This window comes from Lytechinus pictus, chromosome 3, assembly GCF_037042905.1.
Source record: "Lytechinus pictus isolate F3 Inbred chromosome 3, Lp3.0, whole genome shotgun sequence".
NCBI classification, from domain to species: domain Eukaryota; kingdom Metazoa; phylum Echinodermata; class Echinoidea; order Temnopleuroida; family Toxopneustidae; genus Lytechinus; species Lytechinus pictus.
The window spans coordinates 35,041,137-35,061,856 of NC_087247.1; the positions used below are offsets into that span (position 1 = coordinate 35,041,137).

Consider the following 20,720-nt stretch of genomic DNA (forward strand, 5'->3'; position numbering starts at 1 on the left):
TGATTCATTTCATATTATACAAGCAACTAAAATGCAAAAAATGATGTTTTCTAGATCAGCAAATATACAAATGGTGGAAAGTGAGACTATAATTATAGTAGAACCCTCTAGGTGATAATAAATAAATAATAGCACACATCAATGTAACAGCTCAATGAAGCATAAAAAGGACTCCCCTAAAAATCAGTAAAAGCTTCAGAAGTTAATGTTAATATAGTAAGCTTTTTAGAATTACTATTTTTTCTGCATCATATATCATAAAAAGACTATTTGTATCTAGTATTAAAGATTCTATCATGAAAAAAATACCACCTAAACACTGAAGAATTTTTGGTTGGACAAATTAAGCACATGTTAAATAACTACATACAATCAAATAAGCTAATTGAAAATTAAATGTTTTGAATGTGGATTTCAACAAACACAAATGACAACTTGCTAGAAACATAAGAAGTCCTAATCAGGTCATTCTAAACAATTTTAATGTCTTCTGGCCCAGTATTTCTGATTGTAAATGGTGACAGGGACTAAATGCTTAACAGTGGGACAGTTTAGAATTAAAGGACTTTGTAGACTATATGTATGCTTTGAAAATATGCTACAAGCATTCCTGCAACTGACATCACAACATCGAGGAAGCAGTAAGTGATTCATTGTATTATTGATCTTAAAAGCTAACAAAGAAAATCAAGGTGACCCTTGATTTAGATTTGCTAAAACACAATGAAATATAATGTTTAGTGCAAATCTCAAATTACTTTAGATTTGCTACAACACAATATGAATCAATAATCGATATTCCATTAACCATGTCTGTCTGCTTTAGATTTGAAAGTATTGAAGAAAAATTAAATTTGAAAAAAAGAAGATTACTGCGAGCTGTTGCTGGAATGGATGACTTCTAGCGCAGAAATTATAAAGAAGACTTGCTACTTCAGCAGTGCTACCTGAGCCTAATGACTTCCTAGAGAGAGAAAGGGAGCAATATTAAGATAAGAAAAAAAAAATGATGATGCTGCATTCTACATTCATGATCTGGCTTGTTGGTTCCAAGCTGCCGATTGGTTGCCTTTGTAACAGATAATGTCTACTTAGCTGGCAAGAGAAAAAGAAAGAAAAAATCATCTACGCATTTTCAGAGATGGGTCTATACTGCAAAGAACACAACCTCCACCATTATATCTGCTATTCTATTGCAGCCAGTTTCACTGTCAGGAAGGCATTTGATTTGTTCTATAAATAATCCATGGTGATGTATACCTGCTTCATAGACTGGTAGTTTACGGCTGGGGTGAGGCGAGTTTGGCATGCTAACTCGGCCCTTCACCGTTTCTTCATGATCAGCAACAATCGTATCTGCCGCACTCTTGACTTTGTCAGCCAAGGTAGTGAGACGGAAATTAGCCTTGCCTTCTGAAAATGGAATACCAAGCACCAGAGGGTATGTAATGAGGGGTTATAGGCCAATGGTTGGTTAAATAGTAGATGACACAAGTAATGACGATGATGATGCAGAATTGGCAAAGATGCTTCTAATTCAAATGGGTTTTTTATGATAAAATGGTAAGCCACAATAAGCTGTATTACTTGCATCAACAGTACTAAGGACCTCAATTCCAAGGTATCGCATGATGAAAGTGATGGGAAAGATGATTATGCTATTGATGATTATATGACAATTGAGATGATTAAAGACATGATGATGAAGATGGTTATGCATTGATGATGGTGATGCATTGATGATGATGATGATGAGGGTGATCATGAGGGTGATCATGATTACAATAATCTGAGTAGCTATGACAGTAGTGGTGGTTGAAATTTGGGGACAATGTTGATTCTAGGTCACGGAAACTGTACTATGATTGTCATATAATTTGAATCACTTACAACATATATTCTTACAATAATTTTAAAAGGTCTATGAACCTGGATGGCATAATGCAATTCATTTCATGAAAATATAATTAATGAATGAAAATAATGCTAAAGAATTTAAACACTAATTGGTAGTTACAGTAACAATACTATTCCCATTTTAGAAAGACAAATGCTGGAAAGTAGAGAGAACAGCTTTATCATGAATTCTTGTGTAGAATGATATGAACATGTGAGAAATCTAAGCAGAAATGATGAGAATGTAAAGCATACTCTCACAAAAACTATATTCTGCTCCCTTGTATGAGCTATAAATGATGTCAGGCACCAGGACAAGTTGTCATAACCCTCACCTTGGAGGGAAAATACCTGATGGAATGATTAAAATGCCTTAAGTTAAGAAACGTTGCTGTTGGTCAGGTTCTGAATGGTCTCACCTAGAATATGCCCTTGACAGGCTAACCCCAAAATACAAGGCTGAAGACCTCTCACCTGCATGTACCTGCTTATTACATCAATATCTTTCATCCATTATCTACAATAATCAATTATGAAAACACCACAAGGATGTTCTAACTGTCAGTCTTTCATAAGTTTGTTTGACAGAAAAGAGGGGTGGGGCCTGGATGTTGATCTTGTTCTTACCTTGTTGATGCTGTGCATGATTTGCAAAGTGTGTTTCACTTTCAACTGTAGATAGGGTTTGAAAATAGAGAGAGAGAAAGAGACAGAGGGAGAGATAGGATAAGAAATGAGAGCAAAGCATGTTAGGGTGTTAACAGCACGTAGCAAAGTAAGTGAACTTTAATTGAAAAAACTTGTGATTGAAGCACCAGTCAAAGAGGTTCTAAATTCCTTTATATGCTATCCAATATAAAGATTTAATGAGGTGAGAATCTATGCTCCATCAAGATCAGTATAAGAGACACAACCGAATACTACATAAACTCTCAAACGTCAAGTCGATTGCAAACAGAAGTTGCAAACTTGTATCACATTCAATTAAGCAACTTGATTAATTCTGGCAGTTGTAAGAAACAAACAATGAACTGCTAATTCATAAAAAATTGCAATACTTTTGAATGCAAATTACTTGGGATGACCTTATGTCTAATCTAGCAGGTATTATTTAGCCATCAAGCTATATAAAGTCAATTAATGAGTTTATAAATATATATCTGTTATGATGTTAACAAAATAATCCTGCAAATCTTTTGCCAAGAAAGAAGCAGATCTACCAAAGATAGCTTATTTTTCATGTAGTAAAGTAGCACTAGCATTATTATTTTTTAGTATATAAAATCTATAACATTGGGTTCTGGGACAACTTCCCTGGGAGGACAACGGGGGGGGGGGGGGTATGTTTGATTTTTATTCAAGGGCATGTGAGGCACATCCTCAACATCTTACCCATCTTTAAAGGCAAAATGGGTACCCATGTTTTGGGATTCCTCATAAAACATAGACCCATGTGTAGGGATTTCTTATGAAAAGTTGATCCATTTGCAAAAGCACAATCTTATATCAAGTATACATGGCATGCCCCCCCCCCCTCCCCAGGACAACTCCCCCAATAACTTGCAAGTTGTCTGAGAAAAAGTTGTTGTGGAATCTCCCTTTCATGTTGGGAGAAGTGTTGCCGCATGGTGTTCTTACAGATGGGAGTCATAATGTCCTCCGGGATAATAGTCCTGTTTCAATATCATTGTTATTGATCCTCATTGTTCATGTTAATATTCTAAAGTCACTTGCATATTAAGACAAAAGCAAGCAATGGTTGATTTATAAGAAAACAGTAGATAATGACCTACTTTCTGATTTATTAAGTGATTCCATTTCTGAAGGTGTGGCTACCATATTCTTTCCTATCTGCTTCATCATGAGTTCATCTGCCCATAGATCAGGGGGGTTCCCCTCCACCTGTGTGGTATTGGTTGCGTTAATACCTTTACCGTTGGCTACAACTTTGTAACCAGTCAGTTCCCTGCAAGAAACAACATGATGGGAAATACATTAGCACTTGAAGTATACAAATTTTATAAGTCCAACTTGTATGTGTATTGATTTAAAATTGTACCTGGAAATGAATCATCAATATTTTCATCCAACAAGTTGTCAGATCTGACATCTTTTCATGATTTTGATTGGCAGAGAGGCACTGTTCCTATGGTAGCTGTCGGATAAAATGGGACTTGTCGGATAAAACGTCCAACAAGTCTTTTCATGAAACGCCCCCCAGGTAAACCTGAAATATTACAAGGATAGCAATTTATGAATCATTTGGTTACACCATTGTAGCCTGTCAGCTCCCCGAAAGAACAGCATGATGAAAATACATTAGCATTTAAACTATTTAATGTTTTTAATTGTACGGCTGTGGTATTGTGTATGACTTTCAATTTGTTGATGGAAAAAATAAACTGAAAATAAAAATCAAAGTACTGAAAAAACATTCATGAAAATACTTGGCTACAGTTTTATGACCTGTCAGCTTAATGCAAGAACATGATGAAAACACATTACAATTTGAACTGTATGACCTTTTGAAGGTAATAACATCATTTGGCATGGCAAAGGATTTTGACACAATGGAATCATTGTAAAGGTAGTGACATTAATTTCACATTAATGATTTCATGTTGTTACTTTTACATCCAAGTATTTGAGAACAGTATGAAGTGCCAATTCATACGAATTTCATCATGTGCTAAACAAAGTTGGGTCAGCCATCTTAGCAGCATTGGCCGGTGAATAAAAACTTTTAAATTCGTTTTGTCTACTCCCATTATTTTGTCTATGAAGAAATGTGAGAATTTGAAAGTAAAAGCTGCTGAGCAGGGTTTGCATTGTAGGCTGCATTCATAATAGGCTCTGCATGGCTTTTTGTCAGGAGCCTAAAAAATATTTTGAATATGAGGAATTTCATGAAATATGAATGCCCGAACTACCTATATGCGGGACCTTCCTTCAATTATAAGTCTCTGTTTTCAAGTACATGAGAAAATTTGTATCACTATCAAATGATCATAACTTGAACAGTTCATGAATTAGGGAGAAGGGGGGGGGGGCTGACATACAATAAGGTTGATTATTTTATGGAATCGTCTGTGTGTATTACTCAATGGTACCTTTAATTACAACTAAAATGTCTTTAATTCTTGATGATATTTCCTGACAGCTTACGTTATATGGAGATTACTACAAAACTTACGCTTTCGCTCTCCTCTCCTTATAAGTTTTTCCACAGCATACAAAGCAAGGCACACCACAGCAGCACTTTGTCCAACACTTGGCGCAGTCATCTTCATCTTCACAACAGCATGGACAACATGCGGATGCGCACCCAGCCAGACAGGCTCCACAAGGCTCCAAGCAAGCATAGATGTCATCACAGACGGAGCCGCAGCCTGGACAGCATTTCAGACAGCATCGACAACAACCACAGGCGATACAAAAGAGCAGGGCTATGGCCAGGGCTATGAGGAAGAGGCAAGCCAGAGCAATAGCCAACCATAACCACCAGGGGAACTCAACATCGTCAACTTGGTAGGCAGCTGCACCTGCGGCTGAGGGGCAGAAAAAAAAACAAGAACAGTTTTACACAAAATTTTCAAAACACCACAGGTTGCAAGAAACTTTCAATTCAAAATCAGGTTTAAATGCAAATTTGTAGTTGATTTGCAGTCAATCGCAGATTAACTTTCTTGTAATCGAATTTTAAGTTTCCTGCTACGCCTCATAGGTAACAACAAAATTTTCTTCATAATTTGTCATGTCAATGTCTTCTGGTATGATTGGCTGATCTCACAGGTAATCAGCAAGAATTAAAGGAAAAATGAATCATCATCAATCTGCATAAAAAATAGAAAATTCTCAAAGCTAATTGAATCCTTGAAATGAATTGAAACATTACAAAGAGAAAGTGATACTCACCTTTAGTTCTATGTGTGACAACATCAGATATAGGTCCTATACCAGCAGAGTTTACTGCCTGAATGGAGAAATCATACTCAGAATTTGAATTCAGATCATGGACGAATGTGATGAGTGTCTCGCCTCCAACCTCTTTCCTTACAATCTCTGAAGGATTTGTTGTGCCTGAAGGTCTATAGACCAGAATATAGCCTGCAGAGATATGGTGATAAAATGAATAAGTTTGCAGTTCAGCAAGTAATCTTAAACAAATATACATTGTACAAATATAGAAACAATTTAGGTTAAGAAAAAGTTGGTAGAAATGCTTTTTACAGATTTCTTTTTCTTCAAAATTCAAGTTTTAGTCATATCATCTACATCAGGGTGGAAGAACATATCTATATAAAATAAATCTTACTAGCATAGAGATTGTTATGTGCAAAAATACACATAGCAATTTATTATATGGATACTCTACATATACATGTACATATAAAGTATATATCCTACATCTATACAAGTTGAATATAAGTAATAAGTCTAGAAACATTTAGAGAGATTTACAAGAACAGTCAAATTTTGTTTTCATACTTCAAACATAAGCTGATTTTGATAAAATGAAACTTTCCTGAACATAGAAATATATAAAGAATAAGTCATTTGAAGCCTATTCTGGTTATATTTATAATTGTTCTTTGTTTATACTTACGAGTAATGTCTCCATTAGGATGAAGAGGAGGCAGCCAGGTAACAACCAAGGAGGTAGAGGAGTTGTTAAAGTCACTCACTGTTAGCAACCGAGGTGCTGAATCTGGAACTGAGATGCAATTATAAAGAAAAGTCTAATCAACTCATTGAATTTGGATAACACCACAAGGATTTTAAAACTGATTCTGATGAGCTGCATGAAGAACCCTGGTAGATGAACCCCTAAATTAATTTACACAGACAAAACAATGACATAACACAAAACACTTAAAGACCCCGAACAGATCCAAAATTGAAATTGACAAATTACATATATCAATCAAAAGCTGATAAATTTCAAAACAGTAATGTAAGGTTTACGCATATTTTGCTTAAAACTAGGTCCACTTATCGGGCTTTGAAGTTTTTTTTTTTTTCTCAAAGTCTAAATTAGGAAGAAGAATAATGTATACTCCCTTCTTTCACAATTCTCAGGCTGGATTATTTCATGCAAAAATTATACTCCTTTCCCAGGGATTTTAGAATAGACATACATTTCCTCAAAACCCTGAGTGAGGAGCAGAGCTAATTAAGTATGTAAAAAGCTTCCTTATATAAAGCGATATAAGATCATTAATACAATCTTATTCTTGTATATCATGCACATTACTGAGTTCACTGAAAGTAATGTATGCAGTAATGTACTATTATTATGTAATCAAACACAGCAATTGTTGTTTCACAGTGAGTACTACAACACAGGCATGAAGATTTATACACCAAGATGATATAAGACATGGAATTAATGCCAGAAATCTTTCAGTGTTGCATCAAAGCTGAATAAAAGAAGGATGTAAATTAAAAAGAGAAATATGGAATACCGTAAATCAAATTCACGTTATTATCACTTTATGACGTACAATTCATATGAAGCGAAACTGAATGGTATTTTAACAGATGACATAAAATAAAAGCACAAATATGTTTTATTTAGCTGAAGAAACACAGGCCTAGTTTCATAAAAAGATCTTTGCAAGGACTTTCCTGCCAAATAACTATGAGATGCCATATGTCACGCCCTTTGTATTTCATCATTATTGAATCATTTCATTCCTGAAATATACACTGAAATTATTCACAGACCAGGATAATGACATGATATATACAATTGTTTACAAATAATGGTTAATTAAATGAATTTGATTTAAGGTCAGTTTATACCAAAAAATTGAATAAAGCTGTCTCATAGAGTATCTCATGATTAATCAGTGATATGGTCCTTGGCAAAGTCTTTCATAAAACTGCATCCAGAACAAAAAACAAAGGATCACTTTCACGTTCTTTGGATGAAGACAGATGAGCAAACTATATTAGGAGGGGTATTCGGTTGAATGGAGACAATCATACAATAACATTTCACTCAGTTAGCAGAGTGAATATTTTTTTTCATTTTATAGACTGGAAACAACTGCTACAAACTGCACTGTAAAATGGTACAGGAGATATCTGGTTATTTCATGGATGGGACGGGGTCGGTTATCATCATGCAACATTCCTAACAAAGTTTGATTGAACAGACAAAGTACCTTGGTGGGGGTGGCGGTTGATAATATCTAGAAATATAAAGATATAAAAAGCAGACCTTTTAAAAAGCATTTTACAAGCTTGGGAGAAACAACTCACGGTACAAACATAAAACAATGGCCCTTTGCAGTTGTGCTTTTACTTAACATATACATTGGTGTGAATTGCAAGAAAATAATCAACAAAAACATAATTAAATGACAAATTTTGTAGACTCATTTTGTGCTTTCATGGGGTATCTGTGCAAATCGATGCTTAGTTTAGGCCTAGCTATTAGCAGTTTATGCTAATAACCCTATGCTAGAACAAAGTTTATATGTAGAGCCCCTTTTTTATAGAGTACTGCAGTACAAATATTTACTACTTATCTGAACAATTTAGATGCACGAATCCAGGAAAATTAATAGTTTTCCGCACTTCTTTTCATTTTTTATTTGGAATCAAATTTTGCATGATTATCAGGGCTATGCATCAAAGTTGCTAAGCAAAACCTCAAAATGTGGTAATATTTGCCATGAAAGATTAAAAAAGATTATCAATAAAATAAATACAAAATATATAATAGGATAAAGTAGGATGTTACCTGCATTCAATGTTTCAGCAGATGCAATGATAGAAAATTGACTTGCTCTTTCACCCTCAGTAACCATGACTTGAAAATCGTACATTGTAGCTGGTTCTAAACCGGATACTCGTAATTGGGGCTCCGTGGAATTTAAATAGTAAGTTTGACTGTGAACGTAAGAGTAAAATATATTTCAAAGATAATGTAATTCTTTTTAATACAACTTGATGAACTGGAACAGTAACAGACACTTTTACCTGAATGTATCAAAAATTATAATCTTGAGGCTGTAAAATTTATCATGTTCAGTCATTACTTTATATCATACTGTTGCTTACACCAACAAAAAAAAAATATTTTTGTTAAATATGCTTAAAGTCACACATGCTTGGTATTTTGGGCTGATCAAATCAACAATTAAAAGACATGATAGGTTCATGGTTATATAACTCTTACCCATTGTCGGTGCTATAAACCAAGGAATAATATCTGACGACTCCCTCGTCCGTGTTACCAGGGTTAGGGTCATGCCAGCTTAGCAAGATTGCTCGAGATGACTCTGTTTCAGCGATCAACCCAGAGGGCGGTGTCATAGTCTTCTGAAATCCTGTGCCTGGAACAACAATATGAATAGGCTTTAGATTTATGGACAGTATTAATGCAACTTTATATCCTAAATTACATATAACTTGTTCCATTAAAGAAAAAGGGGTGTATTTAATAAAGCCTTGCATCTCAAAAACTGTAAAAAGCACAGGTAAGTGATTAATATCAGATTATGCAATGGGATTATCTCTGCTTCAAAATCACATGGGGGGGTGGGTCCTGGGATTTGGAGAAGACGTTACGCGTTAAAAGAGAGATTTTCGTGGAAATGTGACAAACATGATACCTTTTCATCTCCAACAAAAAATGCACGGAGTCAGTATTATTCAACATGTTTGTGTATTTGTGTTAGTAGTAAACAGTAGTTAAGTGTTATTCATATCAAAATAAAATAATCATAAACATTACAAGCATTGAATTTCTAATAAATATGGAATAGAAAAACTTGAAGGTATCTTTAAAACTGGACATTAATATTAATTGGAAATCATTTACAAGAAAATATGTTCCTATTTCATTTGTTTCCATTAAACCATAATCTCTTTGCTTTGAACACTTCTTAAGAATTAACTTTGAAATAAGAATCATTTCAAGAATAACACTATGTGCACTGTACAACAGAAAAGTACAAAATGTACATCAGCCATCTTGTTACGTAGCATCACTGGTTCCAGGATAAAGCCATTACACTGAGAAAAAAAACACATGTAAGGTGCATTGTCATCAGTAAACAACAATACTCACTTGACTTACACATCTCATACTGTGTGCTTGCAAGGGTTTCACATAGTGCAATATAAAGCAAAACAATCACACATATTATTTTTTATCTGAATTAAATAATGATCAAAATCAAGTAAGAATTGCATAACAGCTTTCAAATTGGTTCTCACACCTCCGACATCTTCTCAAATGGATAGAATAAAGTCAAAAGTGTTGTTCCTTTGTTACAGTTTTCATATCAGCTGCTCATTTAAAATGTTGTTAAGAATTCAATTTATACATGTAGCTTATCCATACCTTTCATGGGACAATTTATCCAGCTTAGGGTAACAAGAAGTCATTTAATGTGATAACATAATTATTGAAGTGCATAAAATTTGAATATGATGTACTGTTTTTAAAATTTGAGAGAAACCAAATGGAGTAACTAAAAATCAAAATAATTTCTGAATGATCAGCTGATCAATTACATGTATGTAATACATTATATTTAGTTTATAATGAGAAATTTGATGAAAGTTAATATGTTATAGAATAAAAAAAAATCAACAAAAAATACCACTTTTACAACAACAAATAATGGGGGGGGGACAACCCTTCACCCACTTAATATGACAATAAATTAACTCTTAAAAGGACAGAGACTATATGTGGGATTTCTGATATCTTTATCTAAAGTGAGTAATGATTGTCAATAAAACCTCTAATGACAAATATTCCCATCACTACAGTACACATAAAAAAGCCACATATTGCAAATTTTAGTGCGTGGCACAAACAACAAAATCACATCAGTGTGTAAGCCAATTGCGAGTTCTGCAAGAACAAAAAGGCACCATTTTATTGGCAAAGTGTATTGCTTGTTTGAGCTGACGAACAATACAAATACACGACATTGTTATTTCACTGCACTGAAGCATATCATTCCCTGATTTTGCAAGCATTTACATTAAATTCCTCTTTTGAAATATTTTTCAAATATTAACTTCCAATCTCCTTTGTTCTTATCCAATGTGCACTCCATTCCGTTACACTTTTGTTTCCTCTTTCTCTTTTTGTCTTATATCTCTTCCACTGTATTTATTTCAAACAAAGGAAATGTAAACCAATAGAAAGAGGAAGAATTATCCATGGGGGGGGGGGGAGGGCACTCAACTATACTGATGTACATATTTGCATACAGAAAAATATGTTAAAATACATGCGCCAATTTTATCGCTTAAGACAGGATGTACAAGGTGTCAAAAACACCAACCCAAAAATATTGAAAAAAGGGAATGTTTCTGCATTTTTTTTCATTTATGTCTAGGGTAAGCTTCTTCCCCTCCCTCATATTGGTCAAATTTATGGCCATGTTGTACCCAGTTTACACTTGTAGTGGAAAATCTACATGTACAAGTCATAGACAAAATGAAAATATGAGTTAATGGTGCTTGCAAAAACTGTCGGTGGTAGCACTGCATGGTGTGCAACAACACAGCTGAGTGGACCCAATGGGACAGAAATTATTTTCTAGAATATATTCTGTCTCTGTATTTCTTACTGATACTAAATGCAATTATCTTCTTTACAAAAATCCGCAAACTTTAACCAGCAAATTAGAGAAATAGAACTAGAAACCAGAACACATATTGAAAAACAAACTTACCTAATGTGCTCATTGTTAGTTGTGCGAACAATGCATGCAATACATATGGTACACATTTTACTAACACAAGCAGTCCCATGCATAGAAGGCGAGATTAAAACAGAAATTAGCATCATTCGTGCATAAATATAAAGAAAGCAATTTAACCATTTGAAATAAATCTTTAAAACAAGAAAAAGCAGATGAAAATTGAGGTTTAAAAAGAAATAAACAAAAGTGGAGAAGGAAGAGGAGAAATGATTTGATGATAACAGCCCCTTTTTCACATGACATGTAGCAGGGAGAAATGGTGAAGCCGATGACTATGAAGGCGGTGATGATGACGATGAGAAGGATATGAAATAAAAGGGCTATTGAACTGATAATTAACACCATGTTCTTTAAAAAAAGAACTTAATTGTTCTTACTTGGGGGTAGGCCAATTCCGATATGGGGAATACTGCCTGTAATATGATGATGTATAATACAAATGTCAGGCATAGATGTTGATAAATGAAAGACGAAACTTGAAAGAGTGAAGGAGCTGAAATAAATGGGATAGATTCTGAGAGTAGATATGAAATGTTTGAGAGAGCATTGACCCAGACGAACCTCTAAAAGAAAGAAGAAAGATAGTCAGATAGATAAGACATGAAATATGATGAATAATTTCTGTCACTTTAAGCTTGGGCTCTCAAAATAATTCATTAAAATGATAGAAACAATATCTTCAATATTTGCCATGTCACTAAATTAAAATAATGTCTGAAGTTTGATCAGATAAAGAATATTATCACAGCTTGCTGGTATTATACTCTTTTTACAAGGCCTCATAACTTAAAGTGACAGAGATTTGTAATAACAAAGTATATTGATAATTGGTTAGTTCGATGTTAATGAATAATTATTTCTAATCATGACAATGACAAAATTAACATCTAACCAAGAAAATAAAACTACATGGACAGTGTCACTAGAGGCATGCAACAAGTCAGATAAGAAATCTAAAGTCACAATATACATTGCCCTAACAATAAAAAAACAGTTCATAATTCATTAGTGTAGAGAATTATCATGAAAAACAGCTTCTTAGAATCAGGAATCATTAGGTAATGATGTAATATATTTCCAAAGAGTAACATCATGTATACTGATGTTTTCTCAAGAACTGATGCTACAACATCAATAAAATGCATAACAAAATAAAACCATGCACAAGTTCATCAAATAAATTAGGTCTTCTGAAGAGTCATGCAAATATATTAACATGCAGAATATATGTCAGTTAATATATTTAACTTCAGTGAGATTCTTTTAAAACCTACTCATATTGAAAAATAAAAATGCTTAAACACATTATGCATTGTAACCATTGTTTTAAAAATGTCTAAAAATTTGTGATGAACTTGAATATACATATTAGGTTAAACAGAGTCTTATAATGATCTAAGAGTCCCTTAAAACACATTGTCCTCACTCATCTCATTATCAAGGAACTCTTGTACAATCTATCAGAGTAAAAACAATCATACTTCATAAAACATTTTACTCATAAATAAAACTTGCAGAAAATTAAACATACTCCTCCTGAGAAAATGTCAATGTGCATGTTCCTAACCAATATACATGAAATTCTATTCACAAAACATATTATCTTGAATTCAGTTCAATCTAATAAATTTATAATTATTTGTATAATAAATTCTGTATTTTCTACCAGATTCTTCAGACTGATAAATCCAAATCATGCAGAACAAAACACCATGCACCATCCACAGAGAAAGCATGCAACAAGTAGATGCAGAATCTATGACGAGACCATGCTGTTACGACTTCATCACAGAGACCAACGACCATGCATAAAGCAAACGCTGCCAACTTACTGCCATCGGTGCTCGTCCTGATGTCTTTGAAGACTGGCACGCCTTCCCCGGCCTTGTTAAAAGCTCTAAGCTTGATCACATAATTTGTGTTTGCTTCAAGGTTGTCCAACTCAACATAGCGCGTTGAACTGTCCAACTCAAGAACCGTTATGTCGGGTATGTTCTCCCCGTACCCTAGAATGTAACCCTCGACCAGGACGACAGCGGAATCAGGATGCTTCCAGTGCATGGTAATTTGATGGGCAAACGCTCGCACCTCAATTTCAGAGGGAGGGGGCGGGGGTATATTTTCTATCCGGGGAAGCATTATCCAGAGAGTAAGTCCAGGGTTATTGTGGAAGACGGCCATGGATTGGGAAGAGGTCAAGTCAGTATTAAAAGTAGGAGCATGGTTCAATGATGAATTTGGGAAAGGGATAAAAAGATGGGAAAAAAGAGGAAGAAATGCAAAAGAAAAAGAGATTTGAGTTAGTTTCAAAGACCCTTAAGTTGAAGATAAAAAGAAAAGCCAGACAGAATTATGCATTAGCTTAAAAGAGGACTTCATGAGAATATGAGATATAGAGATTTTCATAGATAGAAATGTGATTTATTACACCTACAAAAAGCTATATTTATAAGTATTCTGTTTCTGGAACATTTGTAGCTACAGATACAGCTCAGATTTTCCCTTTCTATAGAAAAAAATATGGGCTTAGAGAATGAAGTTTTAATACTATACATATAACCAGAATAAAAATGCAATACGAACTGCGACGAAAGAGTGCTTCTCAAGTAAAAATGTTCTAAAGAAGGAGTAAAATAGTAGACCCCAATAGATGAATATTTCATAGAAAAATGAGCTGCCACTCTATGTATTTCAGATTATCAAGACACAAAGAAGAATGATTTTTTAATTTATGAGAACGGAAGGAAATATTCTGAATCTGAGGTAAACCAAGTACCACAAAGCTGGTTAGTAAAGAAAATAATGTTTCATCCCTATATTCTTTCCAATCATAATCTTCTCAAAACAATAAAATGTTTTCTTACCATTTGGTGCAAGAACTTCTGTTCTACCAACAATCCAATCGGTAAATGGTCCAGTACCATTAGCATTTACCATGGCGATTCTTACTTCATATTCTGTTTCTCTTTCAAGATCTAAAATTGAATGAAAAGGTAAACCACCTACGGTTATATTTTCTATTTGACACATCAAGAATTGGAGATTACGAATATCATCAACATGGTGAATAAGTATTCCAAATGTTACATTATATGCAATATGGTAAATGTTTTCCATGATACAACCCAACTAAAGCAAATCATGAAAAGGAACAACGCTGGATAAAGTGAGTTAATACTAGCTCACATGGAAATAAATAAAGGACATTTCTACTCTACACACTCTATAGGTACCATATTCATAAGCAACCCTGGGTTTAACTTTGTCCAGAGTGAAATAGAAATTTTAGTCAAAAATTCTATGAAAATGACAAACCAAATTACTTAACCAAAATGATATTAACACCAATATCATCATTTTCTCCCCAGTTCACTCCAAAATATTTTGTAGACTATTTTCACTAAAAAAAAATAAAATCTGTACTTGATGAGTGAGATTTATTTAGTTAACCAAGGTTAAACATGCTATAAGAATACCAGCCCATATTCAGAATAATGCCAGGTGTAAACTTGTTTCACAGAGAAATCTCTTGCATGAAAGGCTCATAAAGGGTGAAAATTTTCAAAAGATTATTATATAAACATAACAAATAATAAATATTTTTTTATGAAGTCAATGTTGAATGAGAGAAAAACTTCGTAACCATGTTTATGTAAACCTAACAAATATGCTACTCAGCTGAAATATAAACATGACTCATATTTATCTACCTATCTTATTTGAAAGGCATTAGGACCATCTTTGGTAAATTATAAAGCAGATACTAGTATTGGGGGGGAAGAGGGTGGATCTGATTTGAATGGCACACATGTGGTGCCAAGTTTCTGCCCTTTTCTAACACAATTCATGAAATTGTCTACTGTAATACCTTACTATGCTTTCAAAAGATTAAGCTGTGTAAGCTCTTCATATCATATCAACATTCACCCCTGTCTTGATTTCTTGAAAGAAAGAAAATAGAGCAATGATAGGGTTTTCAGTTAAGTATTGTAGGATGATTAGGATTGAGGTTCAGGTTTGATTTGTTTAGGTGACAGTTACCATAGCAACTGTGCTTCTCAGTCAATTAAAATCAAGGAAAGTTGTCAGATCTGACAAATTGTCAGACAATAAATGTTGATGAAATGCTCTTTTGCTATAACAACCACATGGACTAAAGATCTACCTTTCGAAGTAGACCAAATGATTGATTTCTGATAAAAAGTTTTTCCCTTTGAACAGGTCTTATCGGAATCTCATCTTATAGACCACCTGTTCATTAAGATCACATTTTTTGTCTCCCGTAAGTTGCCTTTACATACAGGTTTCACAACATTTGTTCCATAGGCCGATTCAATGTGCAGGAATCTCAAATGAAATACAAACTGACCTTCTATTCTGTAGGAAGTAGCTGATCCTAAGACAGTGACTGGTATTGCCTCTCCTCCTCTCTCACGGTAACGTAACTTGTACTGAATGATCTCTCCATTGCGCTCATGGATCAGGGGTGGTACCCAGGATATATCCAAGGCGTTGGGCACCGTTGGTGCAGGGTTAACACTCACGTTACTGGGCATCCCCGTAGGATCTAAAACAAAAGCAATCAAGAATGATACGCAATAGTTGAGGACAATTCTTCAATAAGATTTTTTTTTTAATGAATGACATCAGATGCGTATGAGACAGGTACTGGATGAAGAATATGATTGCCGATTCATAATACGCTACATAAAGGAAACAATTGTACATATATTTTGTGATTGTCCAGTTGTTTACATTGTGTGGGACGACCTTTTATCTATAATAAACCAAAACAACATTCGAATATTATCATTTCCTCCTCTGTAAAGATATTTGGTATTCAAGGTGATAATTTTTTAACATTCATTTTCCTTGCTTTCAAATACTATGTTCACTTTTGTAAATTTAATAACAAACCCCCAATATTGTGGAATTCAAAGCTTGTATCAAAAGCATTAAGGATATTGAATTTTTTTTGCGAAGAAAAATGGTAAAGTACATGTACATTTAAAAAAATGGAGATTTGATATTTAATTTGTCTTATGTATCTGTCTCTACAAACTTATACATACTTAAGTGCTGCTCTGTTTAATCGTGTAAATAGCTTGTTGATTTGTTTGATTTATATTGTAATTCATACTCTGATCAATAAAGATTGAAAAAAAATGCTACATAAATGAATAATATGTTAACTTACTTGCACCAGGTGTTCTAACATTAATAGTACTGGTTCCACCAGCTCCATTGGCATTGTATGGGATAACGGTCATCTCATAGAGTGTGTAGACATCAAGGTTATCAAGGATTAAACTATTGTCTGAGGGCGCAACCTCTCTCTCCATCGTGCTCCCCATCATCTCATCAGTTACCCTAATGATGTAATTCATCAGGTCACCGTGTGTATCAAAGGGTGGTCGCCATGACAACTCCATAGAGGTGGGGGAGATTGGGATGGCTCGCAAGTCGGTTACCTCATCAGGTGTCACTCCTATTGAATAAATCATGGAATTGAACGAGAAATCTTAAAGTTTCCCCTGCAATCACCACCAACAAACCTGAACGCTAAAGCAAAACTCGAGTAGTCACAATTAGCAAAGTATTATTATGATCTATTGCAATATGTGAAATGCCAATGAATAGGCAAAACCTGATAACATTTAACAATCCCCATCATATAAGCACAAACTGGCATTTTAATCCACTACTTACTGAAAATTATGCTTATTTGAGCAATTTCTGATTTATGCCATAATAATTCAGCAGCACACAATTTACAATCATTCAAAGAATTGGTTGGTCATTAAATTAAAGAAATTGGATCAATTTATGTTAGAAACAATTCTGTAATCATTGTCACTGCTGGTATTCATCTTTAAAACATGAGGAACTCACTAGTATCATCAGGTGTAGTGACTATAATGACATCAGAAGATGCTCCAAGTCCATTATTATTCTCTGCTGCTACCCAGATACGATAAGCTTGGTTTGGTAAGAGATCGGTCACCATTTTAGACAAGGTATCCTTGGTAACATCAACTAGCCTCTTCCTACAGGAAAACAAATAGATACAAATAGATGTAAATTGTTGATTAGGCAGTTGAAGTGCATTACGATTAGAATAATAGGTCTATAGAATCTTGCTTCTACAGGGAACTTAATTGAGGGCAGGAATGTGGGGTATGGGAAGAAGGATATTTTGGTTGGACAGTGTAGAAATGGTTAGAGAGAGGTGTGAAAATACTGAGTAGCACTCAGAATGCTAGGAGCTTAGAGCTCTAGGAACAGTACAATCACCTTAAGTAAAACGATATGGCAATAAATAACAGAGAGATGTTAGATTGATATTTCTATAATGGCCATGTAATATGAGTAGATGTATCGTTTTCTTGGAAAGATAGAGAGAACAAAAATTCTCTCTAAAATTCATAATTCAAAAGCATTCAAGGAACCCCTTCCTAATGGTATCCATTTGATGTCTTCTGAAAATAATATCAGGGGACTTGCACTTTAAAGCTTATGATCTGGAATCCAACATTTTATGCACTACATGTATACCACATCATTACTACAGAAGTAAACATCTATACATATGTATCATTGGAAGATAAAATCATGCATATTTTAATATAAACTTTATAAGGTACTTTAAGTCAATTATGAGACACATTGTGGATCACCTACCTAGCGCCATCTTCATCCTTCTGAACATAGAGCTGATATCGTAGAAGAGAGCCTGGGATAAACGTCGGTGGTCTCCATGACAACGTGATGCTCTGAGGCTGGACATTGATGGCCCTCAGGTCAAGAGGTGCAGTAGCCACTGGTCCAGTCGGAGTTTCTTCATCGGGAATAACAGGTAACTCAGTTGGTAAGGGGTCTGGTACATCAACGGGTGGAGGCGTGGGACGGGAGGTCGGGGGCTGCTCAGGGGGGAGAACTCCTGATCAGTGGGAAGGGTTGGTAGGCATGGGTGGGGAGAAAGGGGGATGGGTCGTACGGGGAAGGGGCAGGGAATGGCATGCAAACACAAAGACAAATGCAATATATAATAACATGCAACCATGCAATTCAAAACTGCGAACAAATTATAAATATCAAACATCAAGCATTCCATACTTACACATCACGATCACAAGAATCATGCAGATTGTTGACTGGAATTGGTACATGCACAACTAGAGAACTCAAAATAAATGTGCTAATACAAATATTACAATAATATACATGTACAGTATTCACAATATATAGATATTGTGTCCAATAATTTGGTTTCATCAACGTAAGTATTTCATATGGAAATAACACGTTTGAAAATAAAAATGAGTCTGATCAGTAAACAAACAAATGCATTGATGATCATCTCATCAAGTCTACGTGTTTGTTTATCATAGAACTGTCATTCATCAACTTATTACATGCAAACATTTATGAATAATTAAGACTTTAAGAGCACAAAATGACAAACAGAAAAACTCAAAATCAAAGAAAATTAATATAATGAAATAATAAAGCTATCAATGACAAAAAAGCATACACATATGCAAATAACAGGATAAAAAATAAACATCCATGCAATAATATATGGCAAGGGATATTGGAGGAGGTCAGGTTAATCATTATCATATCATGTCATAAATTTATCATAATCTTTGTATTGTTCTTGTTATAGTATATAAAACTATAAATATATGATTTAAAAGAAACAGATCTAAATATCCTAAAAACATATATTCCCGAAAATCCAACATTCAACATTCAACAGTTACATATACATAGCAATTATGAAAAAAGTCTGTTCGATCTTGACTTAATATTCTACCAATGATACTAAAATTTTGAGTTTGCTGTATTTCACATTTTATTTTTGTTTTTAGCGTCGTTATTTAGGTGGATGGACAAATGTAAACAATGAATAAGATGTGCTGTTGCTTACAATGTTTTCCTTTCCTTAATCACTTTTTTTCTGAACTTCCGAAAAAAATTCTTCAGAGAAAACACTGTTCTAGGTCATTGCCATTCTATCACTATCAAGATACATGCATGTTTTATCTAAGGTGAGAGATTCCTCACATTTATTTTTTATTTCTACAAACTTATATTGTGTGTCATCGTTATCACCACTATCACTGTCATGGAGAACATGAATCTACTTAACACGATCAGCCAGCCTAATATTAATATATACAAAAGAAACAACTTGGAACAGGTAATGAATAAAAGGGAGACTGCCCGAAAGCGATAACATTTGATCCAGCTCCTCTTATGTATGAGAGTCATGTGGAGGCCGGCAGAGCCCTAGAAAAATGTACGTCTATAGATTTCAAGATATGGCTGAAATGAAGTTTGGCTGCCTGGAGCAGGTCTTAGCTTGTTGGTACACAGCCTAGGCTGTTGCCCTGCTTTTTTTCCCCTTGCTTTCCCTTTCCTGACAATGCAATTAATCTTGTGCGAGTAAGCTTCAGAGCTCATGGCTATGTATATATGTGGAAGCAAGGCTTATTTTCGCCTTTGACTCTGAGCGGCTAATATCACTTTTCTTGTCTCCAATCTTCCCCTTCTTGATTCTAATCTATCAAATTTAAGCAGCCTCTGTGAAATAAACCCAATCAAAATGTCACCCTAGTTGTTGTTTCAATGTATTTCTTTCTTTTCAATTATGTAATTTTCCATAAAGAGAAGGCTGTTCAGTGAATTCATCAAGCCAGGTAAATGCAACAACAAGGTAGCCTACCATTTAGCTTGAGCCAACGGTTTCCAAAGACATTATCTGTTTTTTTATTGAAAATGAATTTGTCTCACTCCTACTTGAATTTATCCATAAGGAGTGGATATATATTTTTCATTTCATTAAAAAAAGTTTAAGAAATAAATGAATGAAGTAAAAATCATAAAATCAAAACCTGTGAAAGTACTGGTATCCCTTCTTTTAATCAAATAACTGCCATCCTGAATGTCAAGCCATGCAGAAAATGATGAATTAATAACATCCCATGATGAAAGGAAACATGATTGGTTTTTAGCACTATCAACATATATCTCAGACTCCAGCAAATATAGATATGAAAATAGATAAAGGACTAAAAA

General features: G+C 34.3%; 1 protein-coding gene across 1 annotated transcript in view; it reads right to left on the reverse strand.

The window, feature by feature from the left end:
* Nucleotides 1-20,105, reverse strand: part of LOC129255673 (uncharacterized) — a 40,634-nt gene extending 20,529 nt beyond the window's left edge. Inside the window, exons 1-16 of the mRNA XM_064095964.1 lie at nt 19,946-20,105; nt 18,318-18,576; nt 17,529-17,683; nt 16,834-17,124; nt 16,006-16,203; nt 14,501-14,611; nt 13,469-13,759; nt 12,014-12,049; nt 9,086-9,242; nt 8,648-8,796; nt 8,067-8,093; nt 6,503-6,610; nt 5,812-6,003; nt 5,090-5,444; nt 3,690-3,862; nt 2,524-2,568 (exon numbers count right to left, since the gene is read on the reverse strand). Coding sequence (XP_063952034.1) covers nt 2,524-2,568; nt 3,690-3,862; nt 5,090-5,444; nt 5,812-6,003; nt 6,503-6,610; nt 8,067-8,093; nt 8,648-8,796; nt 9,086-9,242; nt 12,014-12,049; nt 13,469-13,759; nt 14,501-14,611; nt 16,006-16,203; nt 16,834-17,124; nt 17,529-17,683; nt 18,318-18,576; nt 19,946-20,105 — 2,707 coding nt within the window. The remainder of the gene's footprint in view (nt 1-2,523; nt 2,569-3,689; nt 3,863-5,089; nt 5,445-5,811; nt 6,004-6,502; nt 6,611-8,066; nt 8,094-8,647; nt 8,797-9,085; nt 9,243-12,013; nt 12,050-13,468; nt 13,760-14,500; nt 14,612-16,005; nt 16,204-16,833; nt 17,125-17,528; nt 17,684-18,317; nt 18,577-19,945) is intronic.
* Between the last annotated feature and the right edge of the window lie 615 nt (nt 20,106-20,720).